The 17,069-nt window shown below is 42.4% G+C and overlaps 1 protein-coding gene across 1 annotated transcript in view; it reads right to left on the reverse strand.

Annotated features, from left to right (window-relative positions):
• Window positions 1-1,841: 1,841 nt before the first annotated feature.
• RCOR1 (REST corepressor 1) overlaps window positions 1,842-17,069 on the reverse strand; it is a 78,878-nt gene continuing 63,650 nt past the window's right edge. Inside the window, exons 6-12 of the mRNA XM_065750254.1 lie at window positions 16,769-16,887; window positions 13,378-13,456; window positions 8,484-8,678; window positions 7,406-7,483; window positions 6,638-6,695; window positions 5,880-6,109; window positions 1,842-3,393 (exon numbers count right to left, since the gene is read on the reverse strand). Coding sequence (XP_065606326.1) covers window positions 3,352-3,393; window positions 5,880-6,109; window positions 6,638-6,695; window positions 7,406-7,483; window positions 8,484-8,678; window positions 13,378-13,456; window positions 16,769-16,887 — 801 coding nt within the window. The 3' untranslated portion in view covers window positions 1,842-3,351. The remainder of the gene's footprint in view (window positions 3,394-5,879; window positions 6,110-6,637; window positions 6,696-7,405; window positions 7,484-8,483; window positions 8,679-13,377; window positions 13,457-16,768; window positions 16,888-17,069) is intronic.

Genomic DNA, 17,069 nt, shown 5'->3' on the forward strand with positions numbered 1-17,069 from the left:
CGAGAGAACAAGAGTTTCACTCTTATCATAACTATTAAAAAAGTGTTCTAGTGAATATTTATGGGGACATCCTGGTTGCAAATTCATAAAAATATATCAGGATTCCATTATCCCCATCGGTATTACGTATATCACGACAACCACTGTGGTTGCACTACCAGTTATGGCTGCTACGGCCTTAAGCATCTGATTGTACACTGTCGCTATACTGTGAAGCACAACTGAGGCGTGGTGTTTGTTGGGTTTTTTTTCCCTTGGTTGTAAGATTATATTACAAAAAATTCATCACCGTCTCAAACCAGTTAAACACGAATATTCAAGTAACAAGGTTGTTTTAATGGAGAAGCAGAAAAAAAGTAGTTACCTAGCACTTTACAATACTACGTAGAAATTAAATAGAACAAATGAAATTTGTTTATGCATATGCAATACACTTTTATATCTTTAAGATTTCTAAAACTAAAACTTAAACTATCATTTTCTTTAACGATACCATATTTTGCACAATAACTTATACTTAGGAGAAATTATTTCCCATTTTCCACAAAATATATATAATTATGACATTCACATTGATAGTTTAAGGAACAAAATGTAAGTGAATATTCTATCTTACGCAGTTATCTTTGTGGACCCTTCTAATCAGAATGCAACCAGTTGATGTAGCTAATGCTTGTTCCGTTTAAAAAAAGGAAAAGAGGGTCTTCACCTAAACAAGACCAAACCATTTGAACTTTAAACAGCTAAAATGATTTTATCATATTTAAAAGCATAGTTAAAGAGAAGGTAAAAATAAACCTAAGCGTTTAAAATACAGTGCTGTTATATTGTACGTCTCAACTACAATAAGATAGCTGTCAACTGAAAAGGAATTGAACAACTTTTTTCTTCCTAATATCACAAATTATACATGTTTCCCCCTACCCCTTGGGGATGAAGCCAAAACACAACTTTTCTGATCACAAGATGGACAGGTTTGAGGGCAAAAACCAAGAAGTCCTCACAGGTAGCTCAGCAGCCAGCTGGAGCTCAGAGCTCAGCCAGCTGGGACGCAGGGCTGCACAGTGCCCTCACACTGGCACAGACTTGTGTCTGCACACTGATACCAGAGGGAAGTTTAGCACTAAGGTATTTCTAACGAGCAGCACTGCTTTGTACCACAACTGTCAGCTCAATTCACGGTGCTGTTTGCCCACCTCGATCCTACCTCTCACTGGCTAACAAACATCCTTCCCAGCAGCAATAGAACCAAAGAGACGGGCTCAGGTCCACCTTCAGAGCTGCCACTTCACAGAGACAGCTGCACAGATGCCACAAACGTGGGTTATACAAAAGACTAGAGGTTGCCAACAGAGAGGGCAGGGAGGGGCTCCCTTCCAAAACCTCAACAACTCTAAGGATCTCTCTGGAGCTACCAGAATGAATATGCTCAGAGACAGCTGCAAAGTGGCTGAAATGGGCCCCTTTGGGGCTAAACACTGCAGCATATCCTCAGAAATGCCCACGTGCTCCTTCACCTGTGTGTGTGTCACTGCTCAGTATCTGATGATGAATCACTTTCCCCACATGAGGAAGAAACAACTTCAGAGGTAACCAAGGCCACCTCCCTGCCTTTCCTTGGGCTGTGACCACAGAGAGGTGTAACTGCAGCACTCCAGCAGCCAGCTGGCACTCACCTTGCTGCTTTATGTAGAGATCTGAGCTGTCACAGCACAGCTCAGTGGTTCAAGCATCAGCACCAATTTAGGGGCTAGACCCCAAGCACCGCACTTCAGCTGTAGGACAGGACAAGGGTAGCTCACTCCAAGTTGCATTAGGAAGCTGGTGCTGTACATTGCACTGTCCTGACCCTAATCTCCTCTGTAGAGGAAGAGAGGCAAAGGTCCATTTCTCCACCTGCAAAAACACCTGTTGGTTTCTTCCAACATTGTTAAATAAACCATTGTTTTAAATGCTTTGTGACTAGTGTTATTTTGCAACTTTCTACCAGGCAAGAAGTAATACTGCTGCTCCGAGCTCCTCTAAATACTGTCTGCTCATCAGCCAGCAACTGCCTCACTCAAGGTGCAAAGTCCTTCCACAGCACTCCCCAGGAACAGCTCCAGCTCAAGCCAGCTAGACAGGCCACAGCACAGATCTGCTGCACAGAGGGGCTGGGGGGTCCGAAAGCTGTGTGCACCAAGTATTTGGAAAAGCACCTCTTAGATTTTAAATTGCATATTTTGGTTCAGAACATGAAAGCGATCTATGCTTCAGAGGGGTTAGAATGGCCAATGAGATTAACCCGGTTCTTCTCCTATAAACTTCCAAGAGACCAAAAACTACTCCAAGGCTGAATTTTGTTCTTCAACCCTTGCCCAGACTTCCAGTGGGAGAAGTAGTTTGACGTCTTTGGCAAACAGTGCCCTGAAGAGGGATGAGACACTGGGACTGGAAGTGACCTATGGTAGCCAAATGTAAAAAGGCACGTATTCCAAAAAGGAGAGGCACCAGAGAAAGTTGTTTTGACTTAATCCCATGGAGGATCAGGAAAAAGAAAGTTGTGTAGCGCTCATTTAACAAGTTACAATGCAAATGCTGAATGCCAGGGGTTAAAAAGCATATCCAACAGTTTCAGGTTATGTATTCCCTTTTGCACTAAATAAAAGCCATTAAAATATACAGGAATAAAATGCTCGGTTAGAGAGCTTTCTATGAAGCAAGAACACACAAATACAGTGGAAAGAATTGCACAAACCAGCAGTGTAATGAATGACTTTTACAACCTCGGACTGAACAAATCTTCAAGATAACGCTTCCTATCACTTTGCATTATTCAAGATTGCTCTTTAACATGCCCCATCATTTCAGAACAAACTTGACACCACTGGCATGTGCACAGGCCTCTCCTTTATAGAAAGCTCACTAACAATAGTGTCATCGTAAGAATACACAGGAAGCGGAGACCACAAGGCCATGCAGCAATACATACTTATACCCTATGGACCAAGTATTGTAACAACTCCTAACACGTAGAGTTACTGTGGGGCTGCTAAGGAGCTCCTTTTGTTTTGCAGGTTGGTCGAAATTACAGACAGGTGTTACGGGTTCTAGAAATCCCCATGCTTAAGCAGGACGTCGATGCGATGGAGAGCTGAGCTATCTGGGTGCATTTGAAAGAAAGTGGAGGCAGTATGAAGGAATGAGGGGAGATTAAGGCAGATGTAGCACAGGACTGGAAGCGTTTGCCTTTTTTTGGTAATAGCTGCTTGTCCACAGATATGATGCAGATGGCTGTCTGAGGTTTGCTAATACCTGATATCCTGGATAACACAGTAGTCAACACAAATTGTTCTAGGCTACAGCACCTTCTCACGAAGCAGATGCATATCTGACATCAAGAACAGAAGTAGCCTGGAAGGAAGGAGGAAGAGGAAAAAAAGATGTTTAGTTCATAAAAGAAAAAGCCTATGTATATTCATTTATCTTCAGACTTTACCCCAGGTACTGAAAGCAACAAGACAGCCAACCTGGCACATGGGGAAAAAATCACAGCAGCTTCCCCTGTACTGAGCCACACCAGGACTAAGACCAGACCTGAGAGTGTCTCACTTCAAAGCGGGGGAGGGGAGAGGAGAAAGAAAAAAAGAAAAGAGGAACTTGCTACGAAAACACACCAAAGGGGAAAGCCCAGAGAAGTCAGAGGGCTGACGAAGCTTTTGTTAAGCTGGGGCCAGGCAGACAACACATGCCAGAGGAGACAGTACCTGAGGCACTGCAGTGTTAGGCTAGCAACATCATCTCCTGCCCACCCAAGCAGCTTGTGAAAGAAATGCTCTTGAGAGCAGGCCAGGAATGCCCCTCCAAGCCCAAAGAGATCGCTTACATGATAATCCAAGTCACACTCCTCATGCCCAGAGCCACTCTGGCAGGCAACAGTGAGCCAGTTCCTTGCAGCACTGTGCTTACATTACCTCTGAAGGCAGGAGCTCTACATTGACAGGCAACATTTATGTCTGATTTGCTCAGAGAGCTCAGTGGGCATTAGAACTCCATTGTGGGACACCCTTGTGCCCCTTATTCTGGCGTTGTTAAGATAAAACTGAGGGCTTAGTAATTAAAATCCCCTCCACGCTGCCAGCACTTCCCAACTCCCAGCAACGGCACAGCAGTTCCTACCGTCCAGAAGAGGATTCATTGAGAACCACAAGCCACATCACATGGTACTAGTTTATAGCACACACAGTATGTCACGGCTGGCAGCTCCTGCCACCCTGCGTCAGCCTGGCGCAGACAAGCTGTCCCCATCCCTTCCTGTACTGCAGGCACAGCGAACCATTTTACTCTCACAAAATCTTCCTTTTATCTGGGCTTTGCAATTATTCCCACCAGCCTGTTGTTTTGCAACTCTTTCTGCCACTCAGCGCGTGCTCAATTCCAGCCTGGGTGCTTTCCATCATCACTGTGAGCACCAAAACTCCTGTCCCACAGTCATATCACCAGACCTTGCTGTCATGTCTCCAGTCTTCTTCCTCCTCCTAAGCCAACTTGTTTAGGATTCACCTCACCCCAGGACCCAAACACTTGGCTGCATAAGCAAATTCTAGTTCCTGCTGCTAAAAGACATCTGCTTTCTACCTCAAATGAGACTGGATTTTGAGGAGCAAAGGTATCTTTGAAGACAAAATCTAGGGGCTCAGAAGTTCAGCACTGACAAGAGATACAGACCTGCTAGTCACAGGAAAAGGTAGTGGCACTGGCTGTTTCAAAGATGGCTATGGACTAGCACGGTTGCCCCCTTTGCTCCTCCTTCAATTCTAGAGGAATGATATAACTCCATTCCCATCCTTCTAGGAATGCAAGTTTGTCTGAGTTATGTTCTGTTTGTACCATTGGACCCAGCCCCCAGATATGAGCATCTTTAGAGAACAAACTTCGAAGATTTGTGAGGAAATGAAGTTTTGCTCTCTGAGTGCATGAACAACAAGCAACCTACAAGTGAACCTACCACAATCAGGGAAACTGAGGGAAAAAAAACATCCATTAGATGGAGAAACCTTACAATTATTTCTATTTAGCCCATGCCAGACCAGAATTTGTCTTTTACTGCTGGCTGCATTTGAGAAGATGTGGCTTTTACACCAAGCTGTCTTGTAAAACTAGCCCAAAAGGAACCCTCGATCAGAATTTTTTTTATTTTTATTTTTTTACATTCAAACCCCTTGCGGGGTTTTCTTTTGTGATAATGTGTAAACATTATATTTTTATAACCAACTTTGGTATTTAAATACTCAATCTCTTAGTTAACTTTAAGCATACAGTCTTTCAAAAAAATAGTACCTCAGTGAGCCTCCATCAAGGAGAGAAGAAAGGCTATTTCCAGAATGCCTTCACAGAAACCTCTGCAAATTCAAGGAAACTTTGCCGCTAGGTAATTCCAGAACAAACAGTATCACACGCTCCACTGTCTCTAGCTTTCTTCTCTTCCCTCAAGTGAAACCACTCCATGATCAAAATGAAAGACAGCTTCGCCTCAGAAGTCTGTGAGGTCTCACAAAGCCAAATCTAGAACAACTGCTTGGAGAACTGTGTGCAGGGAAACCATCCAAGTCATATAAATACTCTATCGGGTTTCAGCAGCAGGAATCATTAAAATGTCTGTGTACTGACAAGATAGCATCAGAGCGCTGCAGACTAAGGGCTCACTTTCCACTTTCATATACATCTAGTATTCCCCAAATCAATGTTGGGATCTGTACATCCAAAGCGAAATGTGCTCAACTATACTTTATTTATTTTAGAAATAAAAACTGATTCACTGAAGATACACGCACATCTCCTCTCTATGTATATGAGCTAAGATCAGATTGGGAACTCTGTCACTTTTAAATTGAATTTACCTCATCTTCCTCTTCAGACATCTTAGTGGAATTATCAGGGGATTTTACAGGCTTCTGGCTGTTGGTTCCATTTGTCTCCTCTTTGCCATGCTCTGCCTCCCATTCCTGTAGAACTTCATCTATGTTGAAACGACGTCGGTAATTTACAAAAAAGTTTTTCACTTGCACCACAGATTTGTTACCAATCACATCAGAGATGGCCTGAAAGTCTCGTCCATATTTCCTGATTGCTAAAAGCAACAAGAAGAAAAACAAAAGTAGTGTTATTTCCACGAAGACTATAAATCAGGCTTGAGTCACAGCAAGAGGATACAAAGCTGAACTTCCGCCTAGTTCTCAAGCCCTTCTCTGATTAAACCAGCATGAAACAGTCTCAATTGTGCATGAGGCACAATTAAGATTAGCCCCGGAGAAGAAAAGGAGCTGTAGCAAAGACAGGGTGAACAAAATCTAGAAGACCTGTGTAAATCTGCTGGTACTGCTTGAGAAGTCACACAGGCATAGAGCAGTGACCCCAGCAAGGTTTCCCTTTCAGAAAGCTTGGACAAGCACAGATTATGTGCAAGTGCTCATATGGTAAAATGCAAACTGTTGGGGGAGGGGCTGACAATAGTTTCCGTGTTCAGTTCTGGTTTTTAGGCATTAATAAACAACAACATCAAAATCCTTCATTAGCTGCTGCACTGAAACAGCTCTAAACAAATGCAAGAGATTTGATTATAACCTCCAGAAGTACAAATACACTTGTAGCTTCATACCTTGCACAGCAAGAAGCTGCTCATCTGTGGTCCAACGTGCATTAAATTTCTGAACAACCTAGATGGCATAAAAAATTAGATAGCTTACATTAACATAACCAGCGACTTCCACTTGAACCTGAGCCCATTAAAACCTCACAAAAACACAGCAAGTAATTCACTGTTAGTCAAACTATCACTCATTTTAGTAGCAACACTGTTTTCAACAAAGAACTGCGTGTGGCATCTATTCAGTTAACTGTGACACACACAGCGCCTGTAAGTCACTGGATGATATAAAAAGATAGGGAACGGTCTGAGCAGATAACCAAGAGCCACAAACTCTTCAGAAGCACCTACTTGTCTTTATCACAGGCACCCTCTGTAATCTTGGTCAAATTATTTCCATCATGAGGTGCCAGAGTTGGAGGAAAAACAGCAAAAGCACTGAGTGCCAAGAGAAAGGACAGGCTGTTAATGTACCTCCTCGTTTCTCAGCATGTAGAGCAAAGCAACCACATCTCACAGGTGCATGTGGATATAACACTGGAAATAAAAGATCTGGAATACCAGTATTCCCACTAGAAACTTTGCACATGTAAAGCATTGCTCTCTCTTCTTCCCTCTCACTCCCACTTCCATTACACAACAGTGAACACGGTAAAGGTCTTGATTCACTCTGATAACAAGGCACCGGTCCTAGTTTACTGACAAGATGAACAGCCCTGATATGGTGACACTGATTAGCTTTTATCTCCACAAGAAACAAGGGTCAGAAAATGATCCTACCTCTGGAAGTCTGTACTGTTCTATCCCACCTTCAAGTTTTTCTTTTAGAGCGCTGTTCGTCTGTTTGATATTTTGAATCTGTAAAGAAAGTTTCATCCCTTTAACAAGGATAAAAACCTTTGGCAGGTCAGCTTCCAGCAGCCCCAGGGGGAGCCACACCACCTCAGCACCCTACTTATCATCACCTACCTTCTCTAATAAAAAAAATTATTTGGAATAAAGGAACATAGGTGCAACTACAGTATGAGAAGATCCTGTTTATTTTATTGTATCCTACCTGCAACTCGTTTGGAGCAATAACTGCTCCAACTTCCAGGTCTGTATAGAGCCCAGTATAAGATGGAAGCCCTGTTCACAGCACGTAATGAATCAAAAACTGCTGGAGAGTTCTGCTTCTCCCAGAGCGCCAAGAAGGCTTCAGGCCAAAATACCAATTCTATTAAGTTTAATAAAGAGCTTGAGCCAGATCTCTACTTTAAAAACACTGAAAATGTTCTCATCCAGGAAACAGACTCATGTAGTAAACCTGTCTATACTACTAGATATTTGAAAAAACATTTGTTCGTAACATTTGTCTATAATCATTTAAAAGACAGATCCACCAGATTAACAAAAGGTATGTAGGAAAGTATGTATGATGCCTGTCTAAGAAAGAAGAAACAAAAAAACCCCATTGGTCTGTTCCAAAAGTACCATAGGAAAAGATAAAGGAAACTGACTGCTGCAGATTGAAATCAAACTCACGAAATCAATGATATCTGAAGGAAATTCATAGTTAAAAGGAAGGAACTTTGAACTGTTAAGAAACACCAAAAGCCAAAAGAAGTTCCTTCAGGTCAGTGCTATTGATTTACTTTTGTTTCGCTGTTGATACAAAGTAGGCATCTCACAGAACAAAAGCATAAAAGAATAAACCACATGGCTGCATTAATTTATAGCATAAGGCCCACAGCTTGTCAATTAAGCCACATAATGATGAGCATCATCATCATCTAGCTACAAATTTCTGGGAATCCTGCAGATGTGACAGACACTACCATCAAAACTAGCAGTTATTCCTGAGCTACCTCATCCATACCTGTCGCTTAATTGAGACTAATTCCATGTCCAGTTGTCTGAGTACAGTGGTAGCAGCTGTAGCATTGGCGGAAACTGCCTCCACGTCTTCTTGAGAAAGGAACATCCCTTTGGGAGGTTTCCTCTTTGCTCTGTTCTTGGCCTGTGTACTGTGCTTCTCCTTCTTCACCTGAGGAACAGTTTCAGCAGGAGGCACCTAGGAAAGATTGGATGAAACACATGCAATGTTTTAATCAACCAAAGAAATCCTCATGCAAGCTGTGGATGCTCTTTACAAGAATTCTAGAGTGATCACAAAAAGAAAACCCAAACTATTTTGCAAACAAGGATTTATGCTCTCAAATTAGCAAGATGCTTCAGGTGTTCATTTTCAGTCATCCTCAGTTTGCAGAATGAAAGAAGTAGCTTGAAATTGGGAAGATTTTGTTTTGATCTGTTGGGTTTTTTTTTGTTCTGGTGTTTTTAAGTAGCACATCATACATCCACCACGTTACACAAATCTTTCTTCTAGGCAGCTTTCAACATTCACACAAACTGATTGCTTTCTCAGCTCATTCCCCACTTTGGGAATTTTTAGTCATTTTATTCTGGATAGTTGCAAAGACTCCAACACCTCTCTTTCTGCTTTTGACATCAGGTCTCATCACATCAGTTTAACAGAACAGCGGAAGAAAACGTAGAATTTGGAGATGGCAGAAGAATACAGCTAACAAAGTTTATAAAGATTTATTTTTTTCGTACGTCAGACAGGAAAAGTATAGCAAACTAATTTAAAAAGCTAAGGATGAAGGAGTGAGGTGACTACAAAGCAGTTCTTAGATCATTATGCAGGTTCTTGGAAGCTAAGATTTCCTGCCTAGCACTGATACGTTCAATTAATGTGACGGCGTTTGCCCACAAACAAAATTTGAATCTCTTTTGGAAAAGGGAATAATTTACACCCACTAATTTGCATGCATTCTGGTTAAAGCAAAGCATTGGCCGCGCATTGCTAACAGTTACGATAGGTAAGATGCAATACTAAAGATCCTTTAAAGAGCGCATTTGATTCCCTAAGATCTCTTCCAGAAGTTACTCTCAATAAGCAACACACACCCAAGATTTATTATCCAGTGGCTGGAATGTTGCCCAGAACACAGAACAGAAGAAGACAGGCAGAAGGAGATAAAGCAGGGAGGAGAGGCCACACATCTGAAATCCTCCAGTTTTAAAACACTGGCCTCACTTACCACTATTGTTCCCCTCCTAATTTGCAGCTACATGCAGTTTCTACCCAATCTGTGGCATTTGCTCATTAGCAAGCACTAAAACCCACATGAGGTTGCACAAAGCCTCCTGTAAGCACTTGGCTCTGCCTCTCAGAGCCTGGAGAAGCTCAGAGCAGCTGCAGCAAACATATCCTGCACACTCTGCATGAGCTCAGGAGACACATTGGAGCAGTAATGTGGACAACTATCTGTTCTCAACTCTTTTCTTGCCTCTTCTAGCATGAAGAACTCCATGAGAGATTATGCCTAAGGCAAACCCAGGAGCAAGAAATAACTACTGTTGTTTTGGGAGAAAGACTTGATTTCTTTCTTGCAGTGGAGAGATGGGATCAGGAGAAACCAGGCTGGCTTAGCTACAAACAAATGAGGTAAACTCTGCATTCTGCTTCAGAAGCGAGGACTTTGATAACTGAGCCAGGTAAATTATTCAACATGGTTAGATGTTTCAGATTTATTCATATTTCATCTGCATACAGAATTTCTCAGGATCGTGCAGTAATGTCTCCAACGAGCTCAAGCTGTAAGGTGACCAACAGACAATGCTGGCACTGCAAGTATCTCAGAAGCTTCAACTTTAAGTAAAAACGAAAGCAAGTTTCAGATGATTGTTCTACATAGCACAAAAAAAAAGTGAAGTTCTTCCATGCTGTGGACAAGAAGCCGGAGTTCAAGCAGAATCACAGAATCAGAGCTAGAAAAGACCTCCAAGATCAACCAGTCCATCCATCCACTTACACCACCACTTCTCCACCAAACCACATCCCTTAGAACAACATCTAAATGTTTGCTCAACACCTCCAGGGACGGTAACACCACCACCTCCCCAGGCAACCTGTTCCAGCACCTGACCATTCTTTTGGAGAAGAAATTCTTCCTAACATGCAACCTGAAGCTTCTCTGGTGAAGCCTGAGGCCATTCCCTCTAGTCCTATTGCTAGCTACACAGGAGAAGAGGCTGGCCCCCATCTCACCATAACCTCCTTTCAGGTAGTTGTAGAGGGCAATAAGGTCTTCCTTGAGCCCCCTCTTCTCCAGTCTAAACAATCCCAGTTCCCTCAACCACTCCTCATTAAGACTTGAGCTCCAGATCCATTGCAGAATGGAGGCATTAGAAGCTGTTAAAAAATCAAGCTCCAGTGATACTGCACAGGCTCCAAAAATTTGAAAACCTACCCTATCTTGGAAACTCTTGCTTTCCTGGCCACATACACATTGCTGCAGAATTAACTCATGAAAAACAATTAAAATCCAGGATTTAGCAGCACTCCTCTATTCGGAAATTGCCACTGCAATTTACAACACTTCATACAAACCCCTGTAATACAAAGAAGGTTTCCTCATATTTGATGGTTTAAAAAGGAAAGACCAAGCTCAGTTCATGTAAAAGCATAGGATGAAATGGGAGGCATTTCTAGAAATAACTGCCTCAAGAACAGAGATGTTAAGAAAGCAGCCCTGACATCTGCATTATAGAGGCACCATCCGAGGGAACCTGAGCAGCTGTAGCAATACTGAAAGTACTAAGAAAAGGGAAGATTCCCCCTCCAATGATCCCCAAAAGAGGAACACAGATGAGAGATTTCAGATACTCTGAGAAGTCCCAGTATTTCTTGACAACTCATACAGTAAGTGACACATTTTAGAGCTGAAAAACTGTCTCCACGGGGCTGGGACAGGGAGGTTCTTTACGGTAACAGTCCGGGGCTGCTGGTGTGTGGCTGACCAAGTCATTAAATAGACCTACCAGGAACAGCCCCTCTTCCCAGATACCTGCTCTCTCGAGGTATTTTTAATCAGCCCCAGGCTAAAGGACTGCAAAATTCAATTAATTCCAATCAGTCAGAGCTGGTTGTCGGCTTTGTTCCGGCCAGCAGCACAACCAGCCACTGTCCAGAAGAGCCCCCAGAAGGCTGCCTGCCCCTGCAGCCAGTGTGACTGCACACAGTTGGTGAGTTCACCTGCTCTGAGTTGGGTTAGAGCACACCATGGCCTGTAGAAGTACCAAAGAGGGGGGGGGGCATTCAACTCCTATACAAGACTTTCTGCAAATGTCTTGATGGTAGTTATTTGCCATCTGCACTGCTTTGGCCTTGAAGCAGAGGCAGCTAAACTGGCAAAGAGCTACTGTTCCCACTTCTGCAGCAGGTTCACAGCAAGCCAGTATGTTAGGAGAAGGAAGCAGTGATAAAAGGGATTGAAAGGTCTGTTACAGATGCAGTCTCTCAGAAAATCTAAGTGTAAAATACTAACTAGAGAAGTTATCGTTTAAAAAAAAATGGGAATTAGATGATATTAATTATTCACAAGACATACTGGACAGTCAAAGTATGCCACTGATACTTAGCCGAGGAAGGATCCTTCAAGCTGAGTACTGTCAAGGCTTTCAACAACTCAGCTTCTTGTAGGAATGAATGAGTGGCTTCACACCAACCCTGCTCCTAGGAAATCATCAGAGACACTGATGGTGGAAGGCTGTTTCTGCGAAGTCTAGAAAGCACTCCACATTGGTGGAGAGCAGACCAGAATGCTGTGATTTTTTCAGTTACTTCCCTTCAGAATAATTTGTTAGAAGAATTAATCTCACTGACAGCAACTGACAATAGCCACTGCTCTAGCCCCTTGCTCTTGCCTGTTGTGCAATCACAGTTTTAAATCATTTTAGTAATCTTTTCCTATATATAGCCTCTTTAAAAGATTATTAAAAATAAATAAATCAGATGACAATGACTGTCATTGTTGAGAGAAAGCAAGCTGCATGAAGCCAGGAGATGGAGTTACTTCAAGGAGAAGGCCTTAGGGTAAATGCCTTCCTGTACCACACACTCATACATATAACCTGTACTGCTGATGAATTGCAAGGTTCTTTTGTTTGGTGCCAAATAACCTGCAAGTTACATATCTGAAAACAAAGTACATGCTCTACAGATGACCACCACGGAGTTAAGTTTTCAGAAGTGTAGGTCTATCTGTGTGGATTCATCCAGAACTGTATGCCAACTTAAAATTAAAGTATCTCAAGTGAGGCTCAAGTAGTATGTTTCAAGTAAATATGATATTCTGCGCATAAAGACAAGGCCTCTCTGCCAGACAAAACTGTCCATACAAAAGCTCTCTCCTTTTTCACTCACAACTGTAGTTGCAATCCTGGCATCACTGAAATCCTCAGGACTATTCTGATGATTTCAGTCAATCAGGAATTTGCTTTAGAGCCTATGCTGTAAATCAAAATGCTCCTGTTAGCCTATCTAGAACAGTTACAAGGATTTATTTCTCTCCCACCAAATCATTCATGGAGGGACAGAAGTGCTCCTACTCCACCTCAGAAAACATTTAGGTTGTCTTCAGCCACCACTGAGAGTGGTTCAAGCTAACACAGCCAACTCTGAACAAAGACTCCAAACATCCATATAGTACACTAGCATGTGCTGGTAAAGCCTTCAGATTTTCCACTTTCATCTTTATTTATCTATACTTGTCTTGGTCTAAGAACAATTCTGAAGACAATTCTTTTCTTGTATGACAACCATACAAAGCACAAATAAAGAAAATTAGATACTGTCAGCTTCTACATCAAGCAGTTAGTAAGTAAACACTTTCATGCATACAGTAGTAAGAAAAGAGTTATACCTCCTTTTTGCTCTCCTTGTTTTGTTCAACTTCAATATCAATAGGGTTATTTCCATTTGCTTCCTCCATTTCATCCTCACTGAAAGACAAAAGCAAACAGTTCTGCATCACTTTGTGAGGCTCTGCTTCTCTGTAAATAACATACTAAAAAAAAAAGCATGGATACAACAGCAAATTCAGCAGCTTTCCTTATGTTTTTTTTTTCCACCAGGATGGGCTCTCCAGGGGTCTGCAACATTGTTGTTTTCCCCATTTATTTGTTTTTTCAAGTCAAATAATTCTTAGTTGTAAAAGCACTGGAGATATTTATTTTTGAGAAAGACTCAAGTGGTGTACTTAGGCAAAATAAGTCTGCTTGGATGGAGATTGGAATACATTCAAAGCTAAGAAGTTACCTTTTAAAGAACATCGGATATTGAGAATTCTAAAGTTAGGCAAACCCAGACAGAAACAAAGATATAGAATGCCAGCAAGTAGTACTAACACAGATTTCAAACAACTCTAACGTTTAGCAAGAAAGATATGCAAAAGATGAACTCCCTCAAAAATAAGCATTATTTATTTATTTACTTATTTTTTCCAGTCACAATATCCCATTTCCTTCTCCCTTGGGGAAAAAAAAGGTATCAGTTACAGAATAATAAAATGCATGAAACTGGGGCCATATTGAAAGTGACCTTGGCACACCTGGACAGTTTGGCTTCATTGGAATTTTAATCAGACATTAAATCAAATGTATTTTCACCGTTTAGAGTTTCTGTACTGTACACAACTAAAGTTAATTGCACCATTTGGGATGATGCCCAGAAACTGAAGAAATAAGCTGATCTAATCAAAGCGGGTTTTTTAAATTAGTATATTAAAAAGTCTATTTTGTTGTGTCAAATCCTTCAGAGAAGGAACTTCAGCTGGAAGAGGTATGTCAAAGCAGCACTGTGCTGGGCAGGGGAACCGTGCTCACTGTGAGTGTTCCTGGAGGAGCAGGGCACAACAAGCTGGTGGGTGACACAGGGAAGGAAGGCGCTAAGGACTATTCACAACAGTGGACTCACAGCTGCCTCCTTGGCAGCTGTGCAGATGTCACTTAAGGAATTTGCTGCTAGATGACTTGAGGCCCATCTAAAAGACAGCTACTTTACAAGCCACTCCTGCAAACCCCCAGCTGATCCACAAGATACTTCATTTGAACAGTTGGGATTCCAAGGAATAAAATCTCAAGCACCTCTCTCAGATTTGCGTATACAAGACTCTTTGCACACAATCAGCAAGAGCCTGGTCCCAAATGCACTGGGAGCTGTTTTCATGGCAACCTGCAGAACAGGGGAATTTCCCTGCACAGCCACAGAAGAGAAAGCAAAATACCTAAACAAGTCACCTCAGGCTCTCTTCCCTTAACCTTGTCCCCAGCAGATTTGCCTTGTGCTCTCGCCTGGGCTCAGCTGTCAGCCTTTCTGCAGAAGCCAAACCCCACAGGCTTCACTGCGCTGGCAGTTTACTCTCAAATTTTAGCAAGTTCTCCAAACGTGAGCTAGACCAAAACCCACTCACTCATTTTTGCAATGTTAGACATTGATCATTATTAACTGAAGGCCATTTTTGAGATTTTACCAAGACCCAGAGGCTCAGTACTACATCAAAACTTGGATACTGTGAACTTACCCAGCTTTGCTCCCACACTCCACGTGGGTATACTGACAAACCCTTGGGTATGTACATAGAGGCCTGACTATATGACACAATGGAAGGGAGGAAGGGAAGCCTCACATCAAGCTGCAGATGCAGACCAAATTTGTGCATTTCCAACTCAGCTGCCTTCCTCAAAGGCTCCAACATTACAGCACAAGGCTGCCCAGACAGTTCTTCCCCAGCCTCCTTGCAGCCAGAGAGTTGCCTTTCCTAATTGCAGTGATTCCATTTATGAGCACAGAAAAAAAAATTAGAGAGGCAGCATAGAAAAAAATCTTAAACTACACAGTGCTAGACAAACAGACATTCCTTATAACTGATATTTTTCCTCCTTACAAATTAGTAGGAAATGAAAGCAGGATGGGAAGAAGAAAATCAGGGCAGCCTTTGCAGATAAGAACACAATGAGGAAAAGAAAGCCACGTCAAATACCAAATGAGCTGGCTGATAGTTTTCTCCCCAGTCTTGCCTGTTAAACAAGCACTGTTGACCTAGTGGAATGATGGGAGAGGTTGAGTGACTCAGCATAGTACATCTCAACCCTGGAAATGCCTCTTCCTCCTTCCCAAACAGGGCTCTGTCATCCAGCCCTGGAGCCAGCACACTGCTGGAGCAGCAACTCTTTGGAGGTAAAAGCTTTTACAGAACTTTGCCCAACTTAGGAGCCTTCCGAAGCCAGACACAGTTTAAGATTGGGCTAGTCTGGCTGCAAAGACGTGAGCATCATTTTAGCACAGGTTGAGAGGGCACCTACATTAAGCAGACAGACTTGCTGCTGTTCAAAGGGATTGTTTTCCCTCCTAGACACTGAGACCACCGTGTTTCTGAGCCCCTGGAGCTCCAGAATGAGACAAAGTCACCAAGTGGCAGTAACTTTGCAGTTATCTCCAGCAATACACGAGACCACTGGCTGAGCCACTTCTATCAGTGGCACACTGGGGTATCGAGGAGAGTGAACTTGCAGAGAAAGCTGTACCTGCAGGAATTAGAAGTCCACTAGCTAGTGAGCTTCTGACTTACCATCACCCTCAGATCCCAACACAACCAGCACTCCTTGGGGCAACTCTGACAGAGGGCTTATCCTAAGCTTCTTTGTGTGACCTTTTCTCAGTCATTCAAACAAAAAAAGGCCTGACTGTTTATCTCAGAGAATACACTTTATCTGAAAACCTCACACACGGGTTCCCATGTGAAAGGCAGAGGCAAGGGGGCATGGGTGCAAACACACAGGCTCAAGCGGTGCTAACTGCAACCCATGCCCCACCGAGTGCACATTCTCTGCATCACATAGAGGAAATAAAGGTAGTTTTCTAGTTTTTTTTATTATGCTACTCATTTTCTGGCCCTGCTGACACCAGTGCTGAACAGCTTGTAAACAACAGTTTTAATTTCATTTTTGCCACCCCCAAGCAGTATCAGAAAAAACACCTAGCGTGATGAGATGGTGACCATTGCACTAGAGGGCAACTAGGAATTGCACAGTGTTGGAGAAGGAAGCACATCTAATTGCTGACACATTCTTTCTGGCTTTAAGCAAAGCAAAACACACATAGCAGGGAGGAGGGGTGGGGGAAAAAGGCATGGTACCAGGAAACATCTGAGGGAAAATCCTACAGCTAGTTTCTTACAAGCTAACAGTAATCTCTGAGATAACCTTAAGAAATTAGTGTGTGTCAATACACAGCCTTTCTGCTTGCAAACCTACCTTTCCTCACGTTCCCTTTTTTGTTTACGAGCATGACGGTCCATCACGCTAGTTTTAGTCCTTGTCTTCTTCCAGGAGTAGTAAAATTTCACCAGGCTGGCTATTGATTTGTCAGGAAGCTGTAAATTAAACATGTATCCTTTTATACGTTTATATGTAAAGTATCCCCAGGAGTACACACACACAATTAGTCTGTTTTTAATCAAGGAAGATCTGATCTCTACTTCAAATTCTGTCAGAATTTCAAGAAAGGCAGTTCTGCAGCCTTGCAAAACAAACAAACAAACAAGTAACAGTTTCA

This window comes from Cyrtonyx montezumae, unplaced genomic scaffold (assembly GCF_038088225.1).
Source record: "Cyrtonyx montezumae isolate F1298 unplaced genomic scaffold, pur_monq_1.0 scaffold_10, whole genome shotgun sequence".
NCBI lineage: Eukaryota > Metazoa > Chordata > Aves > Galliformes > Odontophoridae > Cyrtonyx > Cyrtonyx montezumae.